General features: G+C 46.3%; 1 protein-coding gene across 1 annotated transcript in view; it reads right to left on the minus strand.

Moving 5' to 3' along the window:
• LOC131286345 (protein commissureless 2 homolog) overlaps nucleotides 1-11,870 on the minus strand; it is a 57,888-nt gene extending 46,018 nt beyond the window's left edge. The window contains exon 1 of the mRNA XM_058315286.1: nucleotides 11,309-11,870. Within this exon, the coding sequence (XP_058171269.1) occupies nucleotides 11,309-11,804 (496 nt within the window). The 5' untranslated portion in view covers nucleotides 11,805-11,870. The remainder of the gene's footprint in view (nucleotides 1-11,308) is intronic.
• Between the last annotated feature and the right edge of the window lie 11,704 nt (nucleotides 11,871-23,574).

A 23,574-nucleotide genomic window follows, 5' to 3' on the forward strand; every position in this document is an offset into this window, starting at 1 on the left:
CCGTTTCACCGGTCCTCCGTACAACGCAGTTCCTCTCCGGAGGAGTGGTTTTGTGATGTGACGGTGGGATGAAAAATCTCCCAAAAACACACATCCCGCACAAGCCGTTAGCCAGAGCCAGACTAGAAGGCGCTCGAACATCCTCCAACGACCACAGCAGCAGCTCGGTTGCCAGCACAGCTGTGGTTCCGGTTTGTGGTTTCAAAATCGTCGAACTCGAGCTCCCACCCAGGCGTTTTGTGTGGAGGTAACAAAGTTCGGTGCTGGAAGTCCCACCGCTTCTTCACCAGTCCAAAATCTCGCTCCATCTCTTCCACTATCGAGTTCACCCTTTCCGGTGGGCGGAATTCAACCGCAGACCGTGGAAAACCGCACACATCCTGCGGGGGAAAATGTGTAATAATTAATGCAAATATACGATGATCCAATTCGTGCTCATCCGGTCCGAGGCACATCCGACGGATTGGACTTTAATGGATATTCACAGCAAATCCTTTGCCGGTAGGACACCTCTTTGCACCCGAAGCACACACACACACAGACATACATCGATCGATGTACGGTTAGAGATGGACAGATAAATCGCGTGTTCAAATCGGAGAAATTAATTTACGGACTTAGGCGATGGTATCAAGAGAGCGTTTGACGTTTCCGGGAACTTCAAAGTACATGCCTCCAGACAACGATATGGCCGACGTTACCCGGAGGGCCGCTCAGTTACGTTGCTCCTGGGGAAAGGTCATTCTTTAGCACAAGAGCATGTCGCTGTCAGGATTGCTTAATCCTTCATTCCTCGTCCACCCTGCGGGACTCCTGGACCCCTTTGTACAACTCTTCGGGTATAATCAGTCACACGCGGTAATAAGCGGATTGAGCAAGAAAAGATGCAATCAAGCAACCTGCAATAAGCTTCCGAGACCGAGAAACGATGGCTATGGGCAAGAAAAATGATGATGATGATGATGCCTGCTCAATGCGGACACCGCCGCCGGCGGGGTACATCTTCCTTTGGAGGCGAACCAGACGTAGCCGGGCTACCGCGTGTTAAAAGCTTCCAAGAAACCACCCCAACTCCGTCCGTCTCCCATGGCAAAGGCCCCCAACTCCACGGTTACAACCCGTAACTAATAGGACTAAGGAGACGTTCGCTCTAGCTTCCGCAAAAGCGGGAAAACCATTCCACCGCCGGAGAATGCTAAACGAATTCCATTCTCATCGTCACCTCGCGGTACCGGCTTTTGACGCGCTGGGCGCGCTTTTACTGCCGACACCTCCACGGAGATCCGGCCGCTCGGCCGATGTCGGTGTCTGCTCCACGAAAAACCCGTCGGCAGGATTAATGGGAATTCATTTCGTAATAATCCACACGATCCAACGTCCCGGACACACGGATCTCCCACCGGTTCCCAACATCACCATTACCTCGGGTGGCTGCCCGAGAATTCCGCGGTCCGGAGAAGACGCTCCTTATTATTCACCAGCAGCCAACCAAACTGTCCTCCTCTGTGCAGCTGAAAATGTCAGGTTAAATGCCAACCGAGCAACCGACACCGAAGAATGTTACGTCCGGAATGCCGGACCTCAAAAAATGTCCATTTTCGAGGGAGCATTCCTCGTCGGGCGCGTTCACCGAACCTGCTACCAGAACAATATCCTACCGAACTACCAGCCATTGGGTGTAACCGGAAGGAGGTCCATTCTTTCCCGTTCGATCCTTCTTTTCGCTCAAGTATCCATGAAATTTGGCTTCTCTTGTTCGGCATGGAAAACACACACAGCAAAAAGGAAAAGGTTACCGGAGCCGTTGCATGACGGTGTTTCTTATTTTGGGTCTTTTCCTCCTCTTTTCGGAACAACTACGGTAAAGTCCTCGTCGACCCACCGTCAACCGTTGGACCTGTACATACAACCTAATTAGGATTGCCATTTTTCATTTCCACGCAGCCGGGCTGAGGAAAAACCCTTCGGTAGGAACTACTTTCTTCGCTACTATACTACGTCAATCATGATCAACGTTAAGATGTTTCGTGCACAGAGCAGGACCGTAAAAAGTGACGCCTTTCATGTCGGTTCACCGGACGCAGTGTGTCTCCTTCCTGCTTCGTCGGCTGAACAACAGTAGCCTCATATTTTTCCCAGGAAACATTCAGTTTCTTTCTTTTTTTTTGTCCGGTCCTCATTTCTTGTGTCTTGTGCAAATTTTCTCGAACTCAAACGCGTCCCTGACCGAACGCGTCCCGGCCCAACGAAGCGAAAACTTTTTGCTTCCGATGTACTCTCCACACCACGGATACTACCTCCTAAGATGCCGTAAGGCAACACACCGAACTCGACGAGACATCATAAACGCCAGCGGAGGTAGGAAGAGACCTCGCGCAGAAAAAAAAGGCTCGCTTCTCGACCTCTCCATCACTATTTCTTTCCATTTGCCGACTTTGGAACTGGGTGGTCGCAAGGCAAAAAAGGAAAGAAAGTTTGTTAGCGAACATTTCTGCCACCTTCCCGACACCGGGAAGTGGCGTCTTCTCCCTGGTCCGGAACGAAAGTCGCCCAGGTCTCGGCATACCGGGACAATTTTTAAGGGAAAAACGTGAGAAAAAAAAACTGGAAAACGCCCAGTGGCCAATCAATTTTCGGCCAAACGCATTTTGGGATGGCAGGAGGAGATTTTGCGACAAAATTTTTAAATTGCCACCCAAAAGGTTGTTCCACCCCATCCCCCCAAAAGTCTGGTGGATCCGAGAATGAATGGGTCTGGTGGTCCAGTTCCAGTATCTGGCGTCGCGACGGTCCGACTTTCCCGGGCCTTTAACGAGTCTGTAACGAGCGCCGGCCGACGGTCGATAGTCATTACTTAAGTTTGGCGCACAAACCCTCCGTCTCACGATTCCTACCCTCCCTGTCCTCCGCTCCGTCTTCCTCCTCCAAAGCCGAACGACATGCCAATTAATTTCATTTCTTTGCGATACGGCCGGCTATCTCTTAGGGCGCGAAACGGCACTCGCCATATTTGGCAATCAATTGTCGCAGTGGCGTTTGGTACAATTTAGTCCATTTTATCGCTTCCCGGGGGGTTGGGCCAATGCTTCTCTTCCGGCGCGATTTCTGCTGCGGCGGGATATAATGAACCTTCGAAAATAGCTTCACATAGCTTGGCATGGATGAATTTCGCGGATGAGCTCATTCCCATTCCACGGCAGGGCAAGGGGAAGAACTAAGGAGCGATATTATTGGTACCGAAGGACCTCTACCGTGTCGAGTTTAAGTTTATGAAATTCTTTACAAAATGATTACCCTCGTCGTTTCGGAATCCTAAGGGAAGAGAAAGACACATCAAATGGGCGAAGGATATTAAGCCATGTACAGGAGTGCACTGGAATGAATTGCCCGTCCGTTCGGAAACGGATAAGGAACTACAAATAAAACAAAACTCAAGAAAGAATACACCATTCCGTGGTCTTTGATGAGCCAAAGAATCGAGGTTCCGGTGCGAGAAGAATCCAACGGACGATCTACCATCACATTTTCGCTCGATTTGGCACGAAAGAATTCACTTGCGTTCTCTATCGCCTTGCCTACGGTCTCTCAAGCGTGTCCCCTCAAAAGGACTTTGAGGAATCGAGAAAAAAGTCCTACCTTCGCCTAACCTCGAGAAAGTCCTCAGCAAGGAAGCAGTGATTCAAAACCAGGTGTGTGTGTGTGTGTGTATCTGTGAGAGTGTTGCACAATTGCAGCTGGCCTGCGCCAGGATTTTTCCGACATCGATATAGGTCGGCTTTTCTCTGAAAAGCCCACTTTCGTGCGAAGCGTACTGATTGATTCCGGAATTCCTGCAAAGCCTCGACAAATCGTTTATTTATTTTTTTTTTGTTTTTCCCATTTCTTTAGAGTTGTTCTTGTCAGGATGACAGTTTGGAAAAAAACAGATACCCTCCAACTTTGCCCACCGCGAACAGGGACTCAATTGGAACGGTATTGGAAAAGCTTTCGATTCAATTATGGGGTGAAATGGTGTACGATTTTATTTTTGTTGCCCCTCCCTTCCCCATCCCTCTCCCTATTTACCACTGTTCAATTTAACTGTATTTCATTTTTTCCACGCTCGAAACTTGCCCGACCCTTTCCGATTCGCCCGCCTCCCCCGGGGGAGACGGAACGGTCACACAATCGAAGCAATTTGGAAATCCGAATCAAAGGGGATCGAAATGTGTCCGGCTAGCGTTGAATGAAATACGTTTTTCATCAGTTTAGTTTTCATTCTTTGCTGGTGTGCTCTCGGTCATCATCATTTCATTTTAATCCCCCTCTCCCACTCCATCCGCCTCCCGGAGGGCGGAAAGTCAATTGGAAAATGATGAAAAATTGGAACCCGCCCCGGAGAAATTGGAGTGGAAGTTCCTGGAAGAAACAAAACTCAATTCAAAAATGACAACATCATAGACACACGCACACACACAGCACAATGATGTAGCGTGAAGGATTGTAAGGGTTTTTTAAATGAATAAGGAATCGGGAGGAAATCGTTTAAAATATGAGACCGGGACGATAGACCGCGGGCAAAGGAGGAGGAAGTCCAGCGCTATTCCCTCATCATAACAAACAAATTATGAGTAATTTATGGAAGTAATGACGGGAGGGCTATGAAGAAAAAGGACTGTGTTCTATCGGAATCGTGACGAAATAGGAACAAAAAGGCACACCATCATCCTAACTGATGGCGCTTTTGGCCACATGCCGAGAAGTGAGGTGCCCAACATCGCGTCGTGTGCAGAGAGGATGTGACGTTGATAAACGGGCGCCACTTGGTGCGACGGGTTCTGCTGCAATGGCCACTTCTTTTTCTTCCTTCTAATGTGTGTTCCGCTTTCCACCGATTTTCAATGGCTTCACAACTAATGAATAAAGTTAATGGACTTTAGCTTTTTTGTTTTGTTTTCGGGGTGTGTGTTATTTTGCTTCACCTCTCTATTCCTTTTCCTAACCACCCGCCATTAGCTTTTACGGTGCAAGGAAGTGGCTTGAAACAAAACAAAAACAACACAAAAAACCCTTACCATCCGTAACAAAGTCGATGCAGTTGCCGTTTTTTTAAACAAATGGTTCGGTGCTTGTTTGCACGGTTCCACAACGCAACGATCCGGGCCCCGGAGCGGGTCAATAGTTATTTCGAGTAGTTTGATTTCGATCAGCTCATTTCCGAATCGGTTACGGTAAAACAGGCTGGAATCGGACGGAACGAAACGAAAAACAGTCGAAACTATTTTGAAACTTCTACCAGAAACAAATTTGGGTGAGGAAACAAAGTAAAAAAACGGAGCGTTCAAAACAAATGCTGGTTCCCCGGTGTACGGCAGTTCCCCCGCTTGAGGTAGGTTAGGGTGGCCACGATGATTAATGACCTACTTCCGTTGGAGTTACGTGGTTCACCGTTCGATATCGGACCGCCTGCTAATGGGACTCCCCGTCGAGGGTCCGTCGCCACCAACCCGGAGTTCTACCTCCTCCTCTGACCATCTTCGGTGTCGTGCAGACTTTGGTTCTAATTGTTGTTGTTCCCCGGCACGTCAGAGTGCAAAAGGGAACAAGAGGAGAAAAGGGACAAATGGCGACGGGAAAAAAGAAAACCGTAAAATGTCCCATAATGCGCTGCGCAGTGGTTTAGTGCACGCGTGCAGTTTCAAAAACAAAAAGGTCTTTGGTAGGGACAGTTGGAAATAAAAATGGACACACACACACAGCTAAAGGTGACGGTCCAACGACCAGCTGATTGAATCGAACGGACATATGTCGAACGATAACGAATTACGACAGAAGGTCAAGGGTGAGCTGGAAAGTCGGCGACGACAGCTCGCAACGGAGGGGGTTTATAAAGCCTACTCAAGCAACACCCTTCCGACTCTAGGTTCCGGGGCCCTTTCGTTGAGTCTATTTTGATGTTTAGGAAAATTAGTTTCTAATAGCTCGAAGCAACTCACAGCCACAGGTTGCGTAACGCCTCCGGTTGCCATAGTCACGGGTTGGCCACGGTGACCTTTACACTCGTTTTTAATCTCACTGATAGCACGTCCGAGTCCGAGGTGGCGATAGAGCGTTCGTTACCCGAGCAATTAACCGATCTTCTCGAACCGATCAACCCACCGATTTGGAATTGGTATTCTAGCGAGAAACCAACTGAAATCTGCTGCACTTAAACGGACCAACCGAGAAGGAAAACCAAACTCGGTAGTATAAGCCCCGCTCGGATGGAGTTGGCTCCGACCCCGGGGCGGCTAGAGACAACATCCATTTCCATCCATTAGACACGCATAAAATTTTATTATATTTTATTCCATCCTGGCCACAAACGTAAGCACGGAGGGTGCACAAGCTTACCGATCACCTTGTCATCTTAGTGGCATTTACTGACACACACTGGGAAAAAAAGGTTGGGACAAGTGGAGAAAAGGGTGACTACAAAAGAGGCGACCCAGAAGCTTAACAAAAAGGCAATAATAATATCGAGAGAGAAAAAAACCCATAGATAGAAACCTTGAAGATGGGTAAAGAACACAAGAAACAGTAATCCAAATAGAGCGGAATCCATTAGTTCCAATTACCATTCGACGGCCAGGACCATGAAAAGGATTCTACGGGTCGGTTCCGCTCATCCCCCGAAAACACTACCCTACCTCCGCTTGCTGGTGATATCACGGAAATGGTTCGAGAGATAAAAGGATTAGAGAAGGTACGAGACGAGCGTGGCTTTCTATCGAAAAACGTAGAAAAGAAAATCTTCAAATAAAATAACCAAAAACCTAACGCTCGAAGAAAGGCACACACGGACAATTTTCATGTGACCCGTTCACAGCAGACACGTATTATTCGATTGTCTTTGAGCCTACGGTTTGATGGGCTCATCTTTTTTTCATCTCGGCCCTGCCCGCCCCAGAAGATGCTGGTAATAATGACTGATGGAGCTGGTAACGACCTTCTGCGGCGTGTTCACCGAAAAACAGCCCGGACGTGTTACTCTCGATGAGTCATTCGAGACCCCGGCAACGGATCTCCAAGGAAGCATATCTCCCGCTTGCAGGAAGTCACATTTATTGTTGCCTTCTGCTACTAATGGCGTCCTGGGCATCACGGCAAGGATACTTAGGAGATGGTGCAAATAAAATCAGCAGCGCGTTCTTGCGTATTTGCTCCGGGTACCGGGGCACACACACAGTCACACGCCGAGGCACGGCCACGAGCTGACCTAGATCAATCTTCATTTGCGAACGTTCGCTGATGCCCCCCGCCATACGGGGGTCAGATCGGACACTGCTCGATAACCTCCGCCACTGGGAAACGACAACGACTCGTACGCTACGCAACACACAAGCACGCAGGCACCGCACGCGGTTCTGAGCCGATTCGTTTCGTGTCGAATGCACAATAGGAATTTCTCCGGGCAGCTGCCGGCAAGAAAGTATCGAATACGGTTTGAATTGTGAAAGATATTGAGGAAATATTGTTGTGGGTTTCAGATTTTATAAACTATGCAACGAACTAAATATTCATATGACCATTTTGTTAATATGTTGTTCAATGATAAGAGGTCTAATGATACGTGTTTAGTCCAATGATGATAAGACAATACCAATGATACAGCAACTCCACACCCCGGAGTAAACATCAACCGCTAAGAAGAAGAAAGACCCATTAGAACATCACGCTCAATCATCTGTATTAAAGATAGAACATTAAGCAATACGACATGGCCGTTCTTTTTGATATAAACAAATAAAAAATGTTAAGATTTCAACCTCCACTTTTTCATATTAACGCACATCTATCTATATAAATTGGATTGTTAAAACTTTAACTGACTTATAGCACAACACGTTTACAAAGAAGAGCCCCGATGCTTTTCTGTTCCCACATAAACTTTTCTGTATTAGTCATTTCGAATATTTGTTGGTGAAATATGTTATATATCGAGCAATTGAAAATAATAACACTATTTAAATGACAGTCGTTTCCGCTGATGAAATGCCAATATTAACAGACGTGTAAAAAAATTGTGTTTCAAAACTTTCAACATCCTTAAAGGGTCCTTAGCAGCTGTACTGATGAACTCAAGTCCTGGAACTGCGTGGAATCTTAGATTACAAATGTTATTAATACTTTTAAAATTTAAAAAATCCCATCATAATCCTAGCGTGCGAAAGACAGAACCATACACCGTGGTGCGAGGTAATTGACACATTCGATTAGTATTTATGGCGCGCGTGCGATGCGTGTTTTAACGTGACGCTGTTCTAACTTGAACCTTTCCACCTAGCAACGTACCGGTGTTGTGTACGTACGTGTGCGAAATGACTGACCACCGGTGGCCACCAGACCGGCTGATGTGATGCTGTATGCGAGATCGAACCACGCGGTCGACGATCGCGACGAATCGAACGAACCGCGCGCGGTTCCTCACCGGGGGTCGAAACAAAGCAAGGCGAACCGGACTCGATTTAGTTAAATTATCGAAGGGAAACCAACCGTTCGTACGGTTTACTTCCTCGCGTGCTCTCTCCCTCTCTCCCAATCATTGCTACCGTTAGTTCGGACTCCGGAGGCCCCGCTGGGCCGTTATCGAATGACGGACGTAAATGGTGCATAAAAACATCGACGTGATCGAATCGAGAGCCAAGGTTAGCGCGCACTTCTACCGTGGCGAAACCGATGCCAACCGGTTGGTTAACCTTTTTATTCCGGAGGGCAGGACCACTGTATTGCGTCCGGTGTCCGCGGGATACATCGGCGTGCGTGGGGAATTGGCGGATCTGATGAAGTTGTCTTCTCGCGCACGCGGAAGTCATCCGGACGGAATACGGAATGAATGGCAACGCTTTAACTCTCCAACGCGAAACCGAGCCGCCTTCGAAGCGTGAATTGCACCGAAACGTGGTCGCGGGAATGGGCTCCCCCGGACGGTTCGTCCTTCCCCAAAAAACCACGCTTGATCGATTCACTCCCGTTCTCCCGTCCCTCACCGTGCCTAGTAGCACGCATGATTGCGCCTTGTTGTGTCGTCCAGCAACCAAACACGTCCTCACATACACGCACACATACACACACTAACAGAACACGATACCGACGTCCTCCCCGTTAGGTATGCGCTGGGAATGCATAATTGAGCAACCGGGCCAGCCAGGCCACCCGGCTTCCTTCCTGCTCAAGTGGTGTTGTGGTTATTCCGCATCGCCAAAAGGCGCGTTCCCTGCGTTAACCTTGTTCGGCGAGCATCGGGAAACAAATATATCGATGGATATTTATGGATCTTCCAGGGCCACGTTTGAGCCAGACACGTTGTTGGACCGACTGACAGGTGGATGCTGGTGGGAGGCCTTGTTGTGTGTCTAGCGGGCATTTGCGATTGCTCCTCTCTCCCACACACACCTACACCCGCACTCACGCGGACCACACGCTGCGGTTTGATCCTTTTTGGAGCAGAAAATATATGTATGCAATACCTTCCTCCAACTACCCGGCTCTACAGCTTCCAGCCCCAAAATATCGACGAAAAATCAGGACCGGAAAACGTTGCCGCTATCTCGGCGTAGGCAACAAAAGATAGAGCGACGAACAAAAACAAAACACCAAACAGAAAAGCAATCGGTAAAACACACGGGATCCTTCGAAATCAACCGACTGGATGGATGAATGTTTGTATGTGTGTGTGTGTGTATTTTTGCGGCATTTTGCCTCTTTCATTTTTTTTCCTGAACGGTTTGCTAACTCCGTTCTGCTTCCCGGAGCGCATAGATTGGAAAGAGTTTATCTTAAATTAATGCCAATCAGTCAGCGTGGGTGTTTTTGGGGTTTTTTTTGCTAGCTTTATTTTCTTGTTTTTGTTTTTAACAACATTTATGGTTTTTATTTCTATTTCGATTTATTTTTTTCCCTCACACAAACATTCCGCACCTAGACACACACAAGCACACATATTACGTGCAAAAACTTGTGGTACGAAATGAATTCCTGTTTTCCGAATAAGTTAAGTTTGTTTCGCTTTTCAAGTACTCGCCGGCTGTGTCGCCGTCAACTTTCCCATCGGGTAGTTTTCCGCATCCAACAGCTTCCTTCCCGTGCACGTGGGTAAATTTTGATAAGCCACTCGCCGGGGCACGTGGAAAGCACCCGAGGCGTAGAACAACTTTCCAGCTCCCCCTTCAGTCCTCAGTGGGTAAAGCTGGCGGAGCTAGCTGACTGTTTTGCCGGGGCAGAACTGTTTGTTAGTTTGGGACTTTATCGTAAACCCCGAACGAGATCTCGGTCCGTTCTAGCTCCGGATCCCAACGTAAAGGAACGGCAAGGAGCACATTTTAAGAACCCAGTCCACCAACGCGCGATAGGCGAAAAACTTCATTTTCTTATCATTCATTTGTTTTGTTTCCACCCAACCCCCCCAGTCCGACATCGGCGTACCCTTTGCCACGTTTTCCGTCTCCGGCGTAATGCTATTCCAATCAACATTCCCGGGTGAAAGCTGGTGTGGGGAGTCATGCTGCCCTAGCGCCTCACCATTCCTACATGCCAAGGGAAAGACACCCGGAAACGATACAGATGTGAACGGCGGTACACGCAGCAACATATGGCAAAATTGTGCAATTTGCTTCGAGACTCCTGGGAAACGAGACATAATCAAAATAACATCCATTCCGTACGTACCTTTCCACCTAGGGTACGGGCCTGGCCCAAGACAAGAGACGCCCAGTCTGTAGGATCCAACAGGACCGACCGGTGGGTTGTCTCCCGGATAAGATTCTTAAACTTTTGCCCGTCCCCGACGCGATGCACAATCGTTTCCATCGCAAGTTCTCGAGAAAGACACCACGAAGGGACGAATGGGAGAAAATTCGCCCCATCAGTTCGTCGTCCGTTCTGTCGTGGTGGTGGAGGAGAAGTTGTTCAATTCAATACTTCCACGACAAGTGTCACAAAAGGAGGATCCACAGGATACGGTGGCTTTATACGCTTCCGAGAGGCGAAAGTTTCCGGTTGTGCCGCGATATGGCACCCGATGATTGGCCGTTCGGGGTGCAATAGTTTCGGTCGTTCCATATGGGGAAACTTTTCGACATTGAGGTTTTGTTCCTTCCCCGAATTAATGCTTCCGATTATTGCTATCCTTTGCTCGTGTTGTAAGGTGTTTGTTCTCAACCCATAGATCTTGGGTTGAAGACTCTTTAAACATTTCTTAAATCCTTTAAAAGCTAAAACCAAAAACAGGTCAACAGGTAATTGAGAAATTATATAATTGAACCCCTTTGTAAATATTACAACCACTTACCATTTCGTTGCCACTGGCGAAACTTGTGGTACAGGAAACACGAACACATGCAGAAGATCGACGAGAGAATCATCAGCGTCAGCACGATGCCGACCCACACGTCCCCGATGAACCGCTCGTACGTCGGATCGAGCATCTGATCCGAGCCACCCATGCCGCCATCGCGGCCCCGGTTCGCAAACGACTGCAGGCTGTTCAGGAGGCTGTAGTCGCTGCTTCCGTTGCTGTAGTCGATGCCACCGAACAGGCTGGAAGACGCCGACGAGCCACCGAATCCGCCGAATCCACCATCGACGGCCGCAGCCGCTGCCGCACCTGCCATCCCGAGGGCTCCACTGCCGATCCGGGCGGCACCGGCACCCATACTCTGCTGCTGTTGCTGCTGCTGGTGCAGGTTCTGCCAGAACAGTGTGTAGTTGTTGCCGCGGATCAGCTTGTCAAAGTCCAGATTCGTCGGTATTTCGAAGGTTATCTTGGACTCAAAGTTTTCGATCATTTTCGCACTTTTTGAAGACTTTCAAACAAAAAAGCAGGAAAAACCGCACAAACCACCAGACCAAAGCAGCCACTGGAATCCAAGGGCCAGTACACTCGTCTCCCTGCGGATCCTTTTATGTTTCGATCAAACGACCACTGCGAACGTGTTGGTTGATGAAAGTAACGATAGTGCGCTCGGTTTCGCGCAAAAAACGAATACACCAACAACCTCGCCTGCGTTAATCTTTGACCTCTCTTATCGGCACCCGGTTTTACCACAGACACGAAGATACTTTCAAAACACTTTTATCTTCTTTATCGGCGCTAAAGGTATTTTTTTATATTTTTTCTTCTTTCACGCACAAACTCTACCGGTATTCAGCTTTGAACGTGTCGTCCTTCCTTCGAGAGGACACTTTGTTCCACAAACAAACACAAATAAAAGGACTGCCACCGAATCTGGTGTACGTGCAATGGAATGTGCAATCACAGCTTCTCCCCACGAGAACACTTTCTTCACCCAGAAACTTTACGCACCGGGAAAATCATGCACACTGCGCTGTCGTATCCCTTCTCTTTGGTCGAAGGATGCTGTTTTGGCGCGAAACTTTGAATAAACAATCACGTCGTCCCGGTAGTCGTCGATTTTTCGTATTTTACGCTCGCGCTCTCTTTCTCACACACCCGTTCGCTCTTCGGCGCGATGTTGAGCAGCGACGCAAACGCGTACTTCGTTCGAGAAATGGAAAATCTTTCACCTCCAGGCAGCGGAAAAGCATCCGCACGGTCGCACGCTTGCGATTGTACTAAAAGCCTGTGCCGTCGCAAGCGCAAGCGGTGATGCCGTTCTCGACGCGAACGTTTCCGCACCGTACACACGCACACTGCCGCACTGATCAGCTGTTGCCGGTAGCAACGTACACGACGACCGAAATAGGGGAGAGTATTCAAATATGTACCATGAGTTTAAAAGGCCCTATACGGAATTTAACAAAATTGTGCAATACATTTGGACACGATTTAAAATTTCTTTTTCCTTTCAATTAACAATTTTTCATATCCTAAGTAGTTTTTTCATTTGAGTTTAATTCAGGTTTAGTCGATTCTGTTTGATTTCTTTTTATTGGTACAAATTAAGGCTGACTACTTATGACGTTAAAGCAGAAGTTTTGCTGTTTTCTTGTTTAAAAAAAGGATTAAAGTTAATTAACAAACATAATAAAGCAATATTATAACAGAAAAAATATTTTTTTTTAATAATTTTCAACTTTTTTACATTTTTACTCACCTTTCTCTTACTAGTCCAAAAATGTTGCTGTTAATTTAATACACTTTACCAGAAATATTTCCTTCATTAAATTAATTTGGAAAAAATAGATTTGATACCTCATTGCCTTTACTAATTATCAATCCTCTTAATAAAAGCGTGAAATCCATTTTTTCTGTTTGTTCTACCACTGGACATGTCGGGGGTCTTTTCTTGTGCCGATGTGCTTTCCCAGCTTCACCCGGGCCAGTGAAAGGCCAAAAGTGCTAACGAACGAATCATCCATCCAGCATCATCATCAACACGTCGGCGTTATCGTCATTTTTCGCACCATCAAACGGGCAGAGCTCGTGGCCCATGGCAGGAGGATGTGTTTGCCGTGAAATGAGTAATTCCTATCGCGGATACCGTGGTCTGAGAAGTAGAAACGGAAGAACGCGGGGAAACAAAAAACGTACCGAAAAGCCTAAAGCGACGGCTAGACACAGCGGTATTCGCACGAATATTCCCGCCGTCCAGCGGGAATCCCGCTGGACGACGGGAAACTCCATATGAAAAAAACGGATTTCGTTCCCGCTATGTTTAAAAAACGCGAAACTACGACCCGGCGGGAACGGACGCATTTGCTTAATTGAAACGTTTCATGAAAAGTTTCATTCGCTTGCTACAACAACGTCGGTATGGGCAACGTATATGGATGCGGCCGATGTTGTTGGAGAGAAACCAAAATGCGAGTAGTCTTCGACGCAAAATTTTGGAGGAGGAACTCAACAACACCATTCATAAACTTTATATTTGATAATGACTCACAATTCCACTTTTACCTGCCGCCAATTTAGATCACGTAAACAAACTAAAACGTAAACAAAGCTTCACTTTGACAGATCGGACGAATAAGCTCGTTCCCGCTGGATATTTTGTCGAATCTGGGCTACTTTTTCCCGTTCCCGCCACCGGGAATTCCAGGCAAGTTTAAACAGCGGTTAACGTAGAAAAATGGGAAAAAGCATCCGTGACGAATGGACGGAATGGCCAGGCGTGCATGTTGATGTAATTACACACGCAGGTGATTCTGATAAATCGAGCTATTTCCACCGGAATGAATGTCACCGTGGTGGCGCGGTCAATTCTTCAGGTTGCCGTATTTTGTTGCCCTACCGGGAGTGCTTTACTTTGCCTTGCCAATCGTTTACCCTGGTCGAATGGGGAGGATGTAAGTTTTCCTTGCGTGTCGTACCGCTCTAGGACATTCCTGTTTAAGAAAGTTCGCCTAAAGGATATAAACAACCGAAGTGGAATGTGGTCTGAATTTCACCACTTGTCACCACTCGCATGAGAATATTACCAACTTATGATAATGGTTACGCAATCTAAATTGCTCCTGACCCACCGGAAGCCTATTTCAGTGGCAAGTGATTCACGTGTGTACTTTTTCCTCCATCGTAAATACTGCCAACCATGTGAAGTGAATAACTCAGGCGCGATAGACCTACCCACCGGTTATTCATCTTGGCTGTAAGTGCTGTTATAACATCAGATAAGGATAACCGAGATAATATCCAGACTATCCCTGTGCATGTGTGTTTGTTTGTGTGTGTGTGTGGCCTTGTACGTTGATCTCGTTAAGATGAATCACAAAGAGCGAACCACCACCGTTGGTTGGCCTCCTTGACTCTAGGAACGCACCGTCAACCCCCTAGACGGTGTCTATAGCAGCTTATCTCTTTTGGAGCCTTGGGGTGATTGCTTCGCCTGTAGACACTCACCGGTTCTTGTTCTTATCGTCTCACCCAGGCCGAAGCGGATGTCCAGAGCACCAATCAAGTGTTACCGGTCGCGTCACAAAGCCAGCTCCGAACGCGATTCACACGCGAGGACAGCTACCTTACCTTGTTGTGTAGGTCGAGGTGTGTTTGCCTTAAATCCGTCTCACGGGGCTAACGATACAGAATCCGTCAACTTGACTCTGGCGTCGTACGCACCCGCCCGGTCGGCAGTTAGCCACCCCGAAATTGGCGTGTTTCATCATCATCATCGCCATTATCGTCATCGTCCGATCGTACTGTCATGTCGTACGCCGTGTTCTCCCATCCTCTCCAAGAAGGTCACGTTAAAATGGCATGCCCTATGGCCACTATGGGCCATGGCGTGGAGAAAAGTACCCCTTTGGCCATTTTAGCTTCAACTATTCTTTTCTTTAAAAAAAGGTCCTTTGGAAATAGAAACGACAAACAATCGGCTGCATGCGGTTTCAATGTTTGAGGCAACTGAATGTTTGTTTGACTATAACCACCACATCGAATGGGGAAAACTCTCTGTGCGGTGGTTGATATTGTGACCTCCCAACAATACACACCCACACACACACACACACACCGCCCGAGGGAAAACCTAACCTTACTTATGCAAACATTTTTTCCGGCGCTTGATCGTCAATTTGGTTTAGTTGCTTTTCTACTTTTCCGTCCCCAACCGGTTTCATTCGGCAGCATGGCATTGTGAACATGCCGGAAAAAGGGCTCCCAACAGCCAGGGCGGACGGCATCGTCTCGTGTATAGTGTGCGATAAAACAAGTGTTTATCGTGTGCCACCGGTATGATTTTTACTGGATGCATTTATTGCTCCATCATCATCACTTTCGTCGGGCCTTTGGCACATTAAGGGTGTGTGTGTTTCGGTTCATTCTTCGGCCGGCCGGTTAAAACGAGCCACCGGCCACGAATGGTCTCTGGTTCCGTTATTGGCCTCCACTGGGGGCAATATATAGGCACCATGCGTCAACGTCGACATCCCGTTTGGAGAAGGACGTCCGGGGCAATGGATAGGCGGGCGGACAATCTTTTCACCATGGTGATAATTGAGAGCGAATTACATGTTCCAGCCTGATGAGTCTGTAAAACGGGTCGCCAAGGGGGAGCGTGAGGACAATGGTGGTAAAATAAACGAAACACGAACGGCAGAACAAATTAACAAACACAGGAATCGTCGCAGTGGGAAAAAGAAAATAACAAAACAGTATAACCGGGGACGAAATAAACCGCCATTCCGAATAATGGCTACCGAGCCGGAAATAAAATTCCGAATCGCAGAACAAAACGATAACAAAATGTGCGTCATGCCATGTGGTGCGCTAACGGTTGCATTCCAGCCGAAAATGGTGGGCCATAAAAAAGGGAGACAATACCGCGGTAAAGTATCGTAAGTCTGCCCTGGTTACGTTCGCCATGACACGACGGTTCGACATGTTTGACACATATTTTCCGCGGGTGGAAACTTTAAAAAAATGGTCACACACACAAATATTTTACGATGTAATTCCGAAACAAACAAACCGATCCCGATTTAACGTTTCGTGTGAGAAATCCCCATGGGAAACCGGACACCGAAGGTTGTTGATGGTACGGACGGATCGCCATTACGCCCGTTTACATAAACATAATAACTTAACCCCCCGTTTGGAAGGGTCATTTTCCGAATGGAAATGCGTCCCATCGATCGAAAATTGACCGTAAATTCGTTAATTTGAAGGGGCGCGAGCGCGCGTGTCTTATCGCATTTCAATTGCACCAAACAACCCGGGCTGTGGAACGAAAGTGCAGCGTTGGTGCATTTCGGTCGCTACACGCAAACGAACGTGCGCACGGTGGAGTCAATAATCGTTTGATCCGACCGATAACCTAACCTCACATGAACCACCACGGTGGACACGTGGCCCGAGCGTGGCGGGGGTGAAGATAAAAATACATGCCGATAAAGCCAGCTCACCAAACCCCTTCGCACAAAGGAGAGCTGTGGTGGTGGAGGAGGAAGATTATCAGTACTTATTTTTTTCAATTTTAATTTACCATTGCCACGAATGTCCGACTGTGACCTTTTATCAAATAACTGCTTATCGAAAGAAGACCGTGTACGTAACCACCGGCACGGAAATAACACCACAACAAAGTTCGCTGGATAAACCGTGGCGCAAAACAGATTGTAAGCATCCGCGTCCGGAAAAGAGCAGCAAAGTGAAAGCCAAATGATCAGGCGGGACCAGGCGGTCTGCAATCGGATTAAAAACACCCCGTCAAACGCGACGGCAGGCCGACTTAGAACGCGGATCCCACCGGGATTCCACAACGGTGGCAGCGTTCGGTCGAGGGGTGAACATTAGCTAATTGAATAATTTATTGCATTCGAATTGAATCTGAAACAAATAGATGCACACACGAAGCCGACGGGGGTAGTAGAAAAATTTACACAAAATCTATTTCCGTTCGAATCAGAAACATTCGGCACCCACTCCCGAGGTCCCGAGGGTTTGGCTCCGGAACAAATCATTCCTGGTCGTGGTCAGGAAAGTAGGAAAACTGTGGAAGTCCCTTTGCCGAAGGCATGACGAGGCACATCACAACAGTTTGTCGAGCATGGGGTGTTTAGAGTTTAGAATACTTCGCCGAAAACTTCCAAACTTCACGTGTTGAGGGTGCGTTTCGTCCCGCAAACTAGGTCCGGTGAACAAAAGCCAACTGTTTGCAATTTATGTTCCACTTTGTGAAATGTGCGTGCCTTTAATTTGATTTAATTTGCCGACAATGGGATCTCGGGTTCGAGGAAAATGCCCCGGGAAACCCGGGTTCGTCGGTTTGACAAACGAGCCCCGGAGCCCTATACCTGACCCGGGCCAATTGCCGGGATGAACTCGGCTCGGCACAGCACCCACACCACACACACACGTAGCCAGATGGGCTTTTGGGACACAGCGCACGTCTCCTTTCTGCTCTTTTGTTGGTTGCCGAGAGGCTCCTAAAGCTGTTCCGTGCGGATTGGACAATTAACATATGGCGTATGATTCAGCTGGGCTTCAACTGCAGCTAAATAGGACGATCGTGCTACCAGTAGACAGGACAAAGTGAGCAACAACAGCCCAGGCGAAGGATATGCCGGATAATTGCGACGATTTATCGAGAAGAAAAAGTGAACAGTGCCTTTTCTTTCTGTCGGGAACCTGAGGCCCAACAATGGGCTCGGAAACGCTAAGTGGTCGGCTGGTACAGCAAGCAGGTAGGGACGCTAGAAAACCGATGGGTTTACCAAACGGCCAACCAAACACTCCTGAATGATCCTGTTTCGGTGGCAAAGATAGGCTCTTTTGGTCGCATCATCGTTTTTTTTCCTTTTTGTGATGATCATATGGACTAAATGAGGACAGTTTCTTGCCACCGCTGGATTTATTTGGCAAAGGATTTTTAGCCGCAGTATGGCTCGGGACTGTAATGTGGTACAAGATTTCTTAATTCCAATTAGTGAGTATATAATCAGAAGATCCCATAAACCCAACCCTTAAAGCAACGTGCTGAAAACTGCTGAAAATATTAAACACATTTTTAATCGTTAAAAAATTTCCTTTATAAGCGGTTGGTGTCACAACATGTAAAATCTTAAACTAAGGTCCATGCTTCTTATTGTTAATGACAAAATAATTCTCCTAATAAGAAGGAAAATATATATCTGGTAGTAAAATAAAAGCAACGGAATTTAATTGTTGAATACCCCCTGTTCACAGATGTTTCAAACGCTAAAACTGTGTATGTAGTGCCAATAGTATTTATCATAACAAGAAAATAAACTGTTTCCCATTTGCAATCGTAAAAATATAATTATTAAAGAAGTATTTTTTACAGGTGACTTTATGTATCTTCATCCTAACGCACACCGCTTTTTATGTACATTTTTTCTTTAACATGTTGACTGCCATGGCTATCATTTTTGCTAGCCAGCTGTCAGTAGTTCTAAAAAGTCGTCCTAATAATAAATGAAAATGCAACATAACAATTATGGCAATATTAAAAACTAATTCTATGAAAATCTAAACCTTTGCTTAGCCTTCGAAAACCGTCGGTTTAATGAATGTTACAAACGAAATTTATAAAAGAGGAATTTCCTTAAAAAAAAGTGCGCTAAAAACGCTTGGCTGACAACGTGTTAATTAATATTTAAAAGTTGATAAGAATTCGATCCAACTTTTTTTGCTTTACTACGAGCTAGCGGAATATTTAAGAGGTGATTGAAAAAACCAAAATTGCCAAAAGATACATTTAAATTACAGAGTGAAATTTAAATGAAAATGTCATAACATTTGTTTAAAGCGGTCAACAATTGTTTTAAGCGGACTTCTAAAAATCATTTGATCAAGACTCCAACGCAGTCTATTCAAGTGTTAAACAACATAGGTTACTCTCAATTATAACGCTTTATTTCTAAAGGTTTTCAGTAGTATGATGCTACAAAAGGACCAAGCCTAAGCAATACAAAAATCATTGACATCTGCGTAGACAGCCTCCGAATTCACCACCCGGAGAACCTGGGTCGTACCGGTAGCCCAACCATATAACTACCTCAACATAGCCACGGTTACCGAACATCAACGGTAACATCGCCGATAACCGAACCCGGCGGGAATATCGGGCAGTTTTAAAACAACCGAAGGCCTGGGTGGGCGCACAAAGGACAGCCGGGGTTTGTTGTGTAACCGTCCCACAATTGTGACTTCAAACGTATCGCAAAATTCTTTGAAGTGCAGTCGCCCCGATTGCATACGTCCTTGGTGGTCGGGTGCAGCACAGTGTGGCATCAAAACTATCCCATGTCTGCAAGCTTTTTTTCTGTTTTTGTTCTTCTATATACACGGTCGGTTAACCTTTGGATCAAAAATGAACACCACAAACCCCATGTGTGTGTCCTGCAGGTACCAAACTATCCGAAAACAAAGGGGAGTTCTTCATTAGGGCCATCATTGTCCCGTGAAGCGAAAAGTTCATTGATGTTCGAAGGACCTTTCGCAATCGCAACAACACACAAACATGTTATCGAATACGTTTGAATCCCCATTTTTCTCCGTACTGTGGGCAGTTTAGTTACAATGTCCATTGCAAACCATCAAACACACGTGGCGCATAACAACAGGCAACGAAATATTCCACTGGCCACACGAAAACCACAGCCTCAACTCGGTAACCACGGTCCAATGCGTCACAGATTGGGTGGGCCATTAAATCAAGCATGAAAAGCCTGTCATTATCATGTCATCGTAAATCTCAGTCGAGTCGCTCAAGTGAGAGCTCTAACGTTTTGGGGCACTAACCGCGGTCGGTTGAATTCGGTCGAGTTGAGTGATAATAGCGGAATGCGCCACGAGGTTGATGATGACAAAGTGTTTAAACTTTGCGCCACCGAGGTAGACGAATTTGCACATTACCATCCACGACGGAACGCGCCACGGGGATTCGCGTGCGTCTTATCGTCTCCTGCCGGCACACGAGACACGGGCACGCAAAGAGCGTGTGTGTGTGTGTGTGTGCGAGTGTGTCTCACGCAAGTTCCGTCTCCTCTCGAGAATGAAATCACTGATGAAGCATTTAGTACATTCAGCATTTAAATCAGTATGCAAATAGACGAGCTTCGGCTGGCCAAAGTTAAACGACTCTCGGGGTTGGGCTTCCTTCCGACCGGGAAGGACAGGCGACAAACAAACACTCACCGGGGAAAAAAGGGAGGGAAAGGAGTGACGGCAGCGCCAGCAAATCCCAACTGCTAACCTTGCAAAAACCTGTACTTTTCGTGCGGCTCTTGCGAATCCCCCCCCCCCTTTTTGCAGCGAACTTTTCCCAACAGACGACCTCCCCTGTCCTATCCACCCGTTTCCGTGCCGGTGGCCGCCAGCAAGAACTTCCGACACAGTGAACTGTCGCTTTGATTACAACATACAAAACGGTTACACACCATGAACCAGTGAGGAACCGGCTGAACGTACGCGAGCACTTGAGGGCGTACTGCACGCATCCAACCGAAGGACACACACATCGATATGCGAAAGGTACTTCATCCACACTTTTCCTTTTACCATCCGTCCATCGCCATTTCAGTGGTGATTTAAGATTTAAGCACTGGAAGGTACAAGCCCACGCTACATTAACTCCCAGAAGTCAGCTTCCATCGTCCTCCGCCGGGAGAATGCATGTCAGCCGGATGGCCATGTCCCGTGCACAGGATAAAGAATCAACATTGAGTGAAGAACGTCGCCCGTGGGAAAGTGGGAAATGGGTAAGAGAGCAACGTTATCATTCCACCGAAACCGGACTGCGTTGGTATTGATGTAACTGGCGCATTCTAGTGGAGAAGCGTGGACTGCATCGGATTGCATTCCGAACCGGAAACGGTGCGCTCCGGTACGGTGTGTCTACTATCGGCAAAGCATGCCACCAATCGATATGGGGCAAGCAGGGGCGAAACCATGGGGTCTTGTTGAAACTGGCCTATAATTTATGACGATCATGTCCGTACGTAGTGGTGCGTGCTAGACTGTTCCTTCCTAGCAATTGGGTTTCCTGTCCTTTGAACGACACGTCCACTATGTCATGGATGGCCAACCGAAGGTTCATATTTTCGAAATCATCACAAGGATATACATAAATAGAAGGTAATTTCCACTGAAAATAAAAAACAGGTCAACGGTCATACGCACTTTAGTGTGCACCGTATTATGCAGAATATGAAAATTAAATTAAGCTTCACTATCACTCATCAGAATTCAGCGGTTAAGTTAACCGCAAATTTCACCGCTTTGATTTTACGAGCTATTTCCATTTATCAGCAAAATTAACCAGTACAAAAGCAACATTCACAAGAAAGAACATTAAAAAAAATTAAAGACCTTTTTAAAATTTGGCCTAACGTATTTCATAGTGTTTTGGTTGCTTGCAAATTAAAATGAAATGATACGAGATAACTGAGCACTAAAGGCAAGATCTAAACCAGAGCCATAAAGGGTCCGAATGATGAAAAAGAGCCCGAAACTGCCACCCAAACACCACAAACGATGTTTCAATGGTAGAATTTGATATTTTTCCATTTTTAAATAGAGTTTACCTTTTTACCAAATCTTTTAAATTTAAGAACAACCAATAGTCAAAACAAAATCGAAAAAGAATACGAAATATAAAAAAGGGGCACGACGCAGCTATATTGAATCAATCTCGTAATGGTTTTAATGATAAATTCCACAAATAAGATCCACAAAAGTATTCTTACAGGCTGAATAAAACCATCTAACGGGTACGAAGGACATTGTCGACCTCTGGTCTAAACTTATTAAAATTCTTAAAGCAGAACGTAACACAATACACTAATAACTATCCTGTAACACAATACACTAATAACTATCCTGTATCAAATTAATTAGAATGTGGCTAATCTATAAACAAACATCACGATATCGATAAAGAGAAGCAGAGCCACAAAGCAAACGATTACACTGCACCAGAGCGGACCTCGCCTGTCTTTTTACCAACTTTCAGGAAAAGGAACTTACAATTAGAGACACTTCTTTGTAGATATACAGAAATGTTACCTAATTAAACTAATTTTCTTCAGATAAAAATAAATCGATAACAAACCAGAACCATGTCCTCCATACTCTCCGTAGGGATCTCTGTATCATTGAAGGACGGGAGTGATATTTCTACTTATACATATTGGAAACCGTACTCAATTTACGATACAAATACTTATTTTGTACTTCATCGGCATATTTATTTAGTAAAAAGAGCGTCACAGCGCAGCCAAGTAATCCAGAAATTACAGAATTAATTCATAACATTCCACATTACAGCAAAACCGTTCATTACGTTACCTAACTAAAGCATATATGGTTTCTCCTGTTTCATCCTTACTCATTCACGCGCTTGGGAAACAATAAGCCGGTTGTCCATCGGCAAAACGAACGGATAATGAGCGAGAACCAACACCCGGTAACGCCATCCACTCCGTTAACGATCGGGAACGAAGCGAAAGTGAAAGATGCCTTGCCTTGCCCGGATCGGATTACATTACTTCCCCTTTCCTAAACCAATTCGCCATGGGCCCTAAGCGACGACCCATACCGAGCCAGGTTATCCTTTGGGTTATGGTTGGAATTGGGAAAAAATCTCTAGAAAAGGAGAAAATTTACATAATGACCAACGTTGTCCCAATCCAGTGGGTGAATAGTGAGAAAAATTGCTACACTCTTGAATGAGAGCACAGTGAAAAAAAGGCTTCGAATTTCACCAACATAGGACAAAGTGTGTAGCATGACTGTGGATGAACTGGCGTTAGCGGTGGGTGGGCTATCTTTCAAGTGAAACGTAATTTACGACAAAGGCTCCTCTTTCGAAGACAGTAACGGGAAAAGTAATCGGACCTTACTGTACTATGTCCCTCTTGTTGTAACATCTTCTCGTAAAAAACTGCTCACTACAAGCTTTTGCGAAAGAGGTTCCTTCGGGAACGCTCCGGGCAGGAAATAAAGGATTCCTTCTAGCCTCGCATTTCGTGTCGCTTGTAAAATTAATTCCCATTTAAGCTCCTGAACTACTGACCCACTAACAGGGAGGAAATTTGTAACTGAAACGTGAGCGATAATTTTAACAAATTGAGAAAGCGGTGCATGTATCCTACCTTATGAAATACTTCACCCCGGGCAATGTGATAGCAGAAAGG

The sequence above is a fragment of the Anopheles ziemanni genome, chromosome 3, assembly GCF_943734765.1.
Source record: "Anopheles ziemanni chromosome 3, idAnoZiCoDA_A2_x.2, whole genome shotgun sequence".
Classification (NCBI taxonomy): Eukaryota; Metazoa; Arthropoda; class Insecta; order Diptera; family Culicidae; genus Anopheles; species Anopheles ziemanni.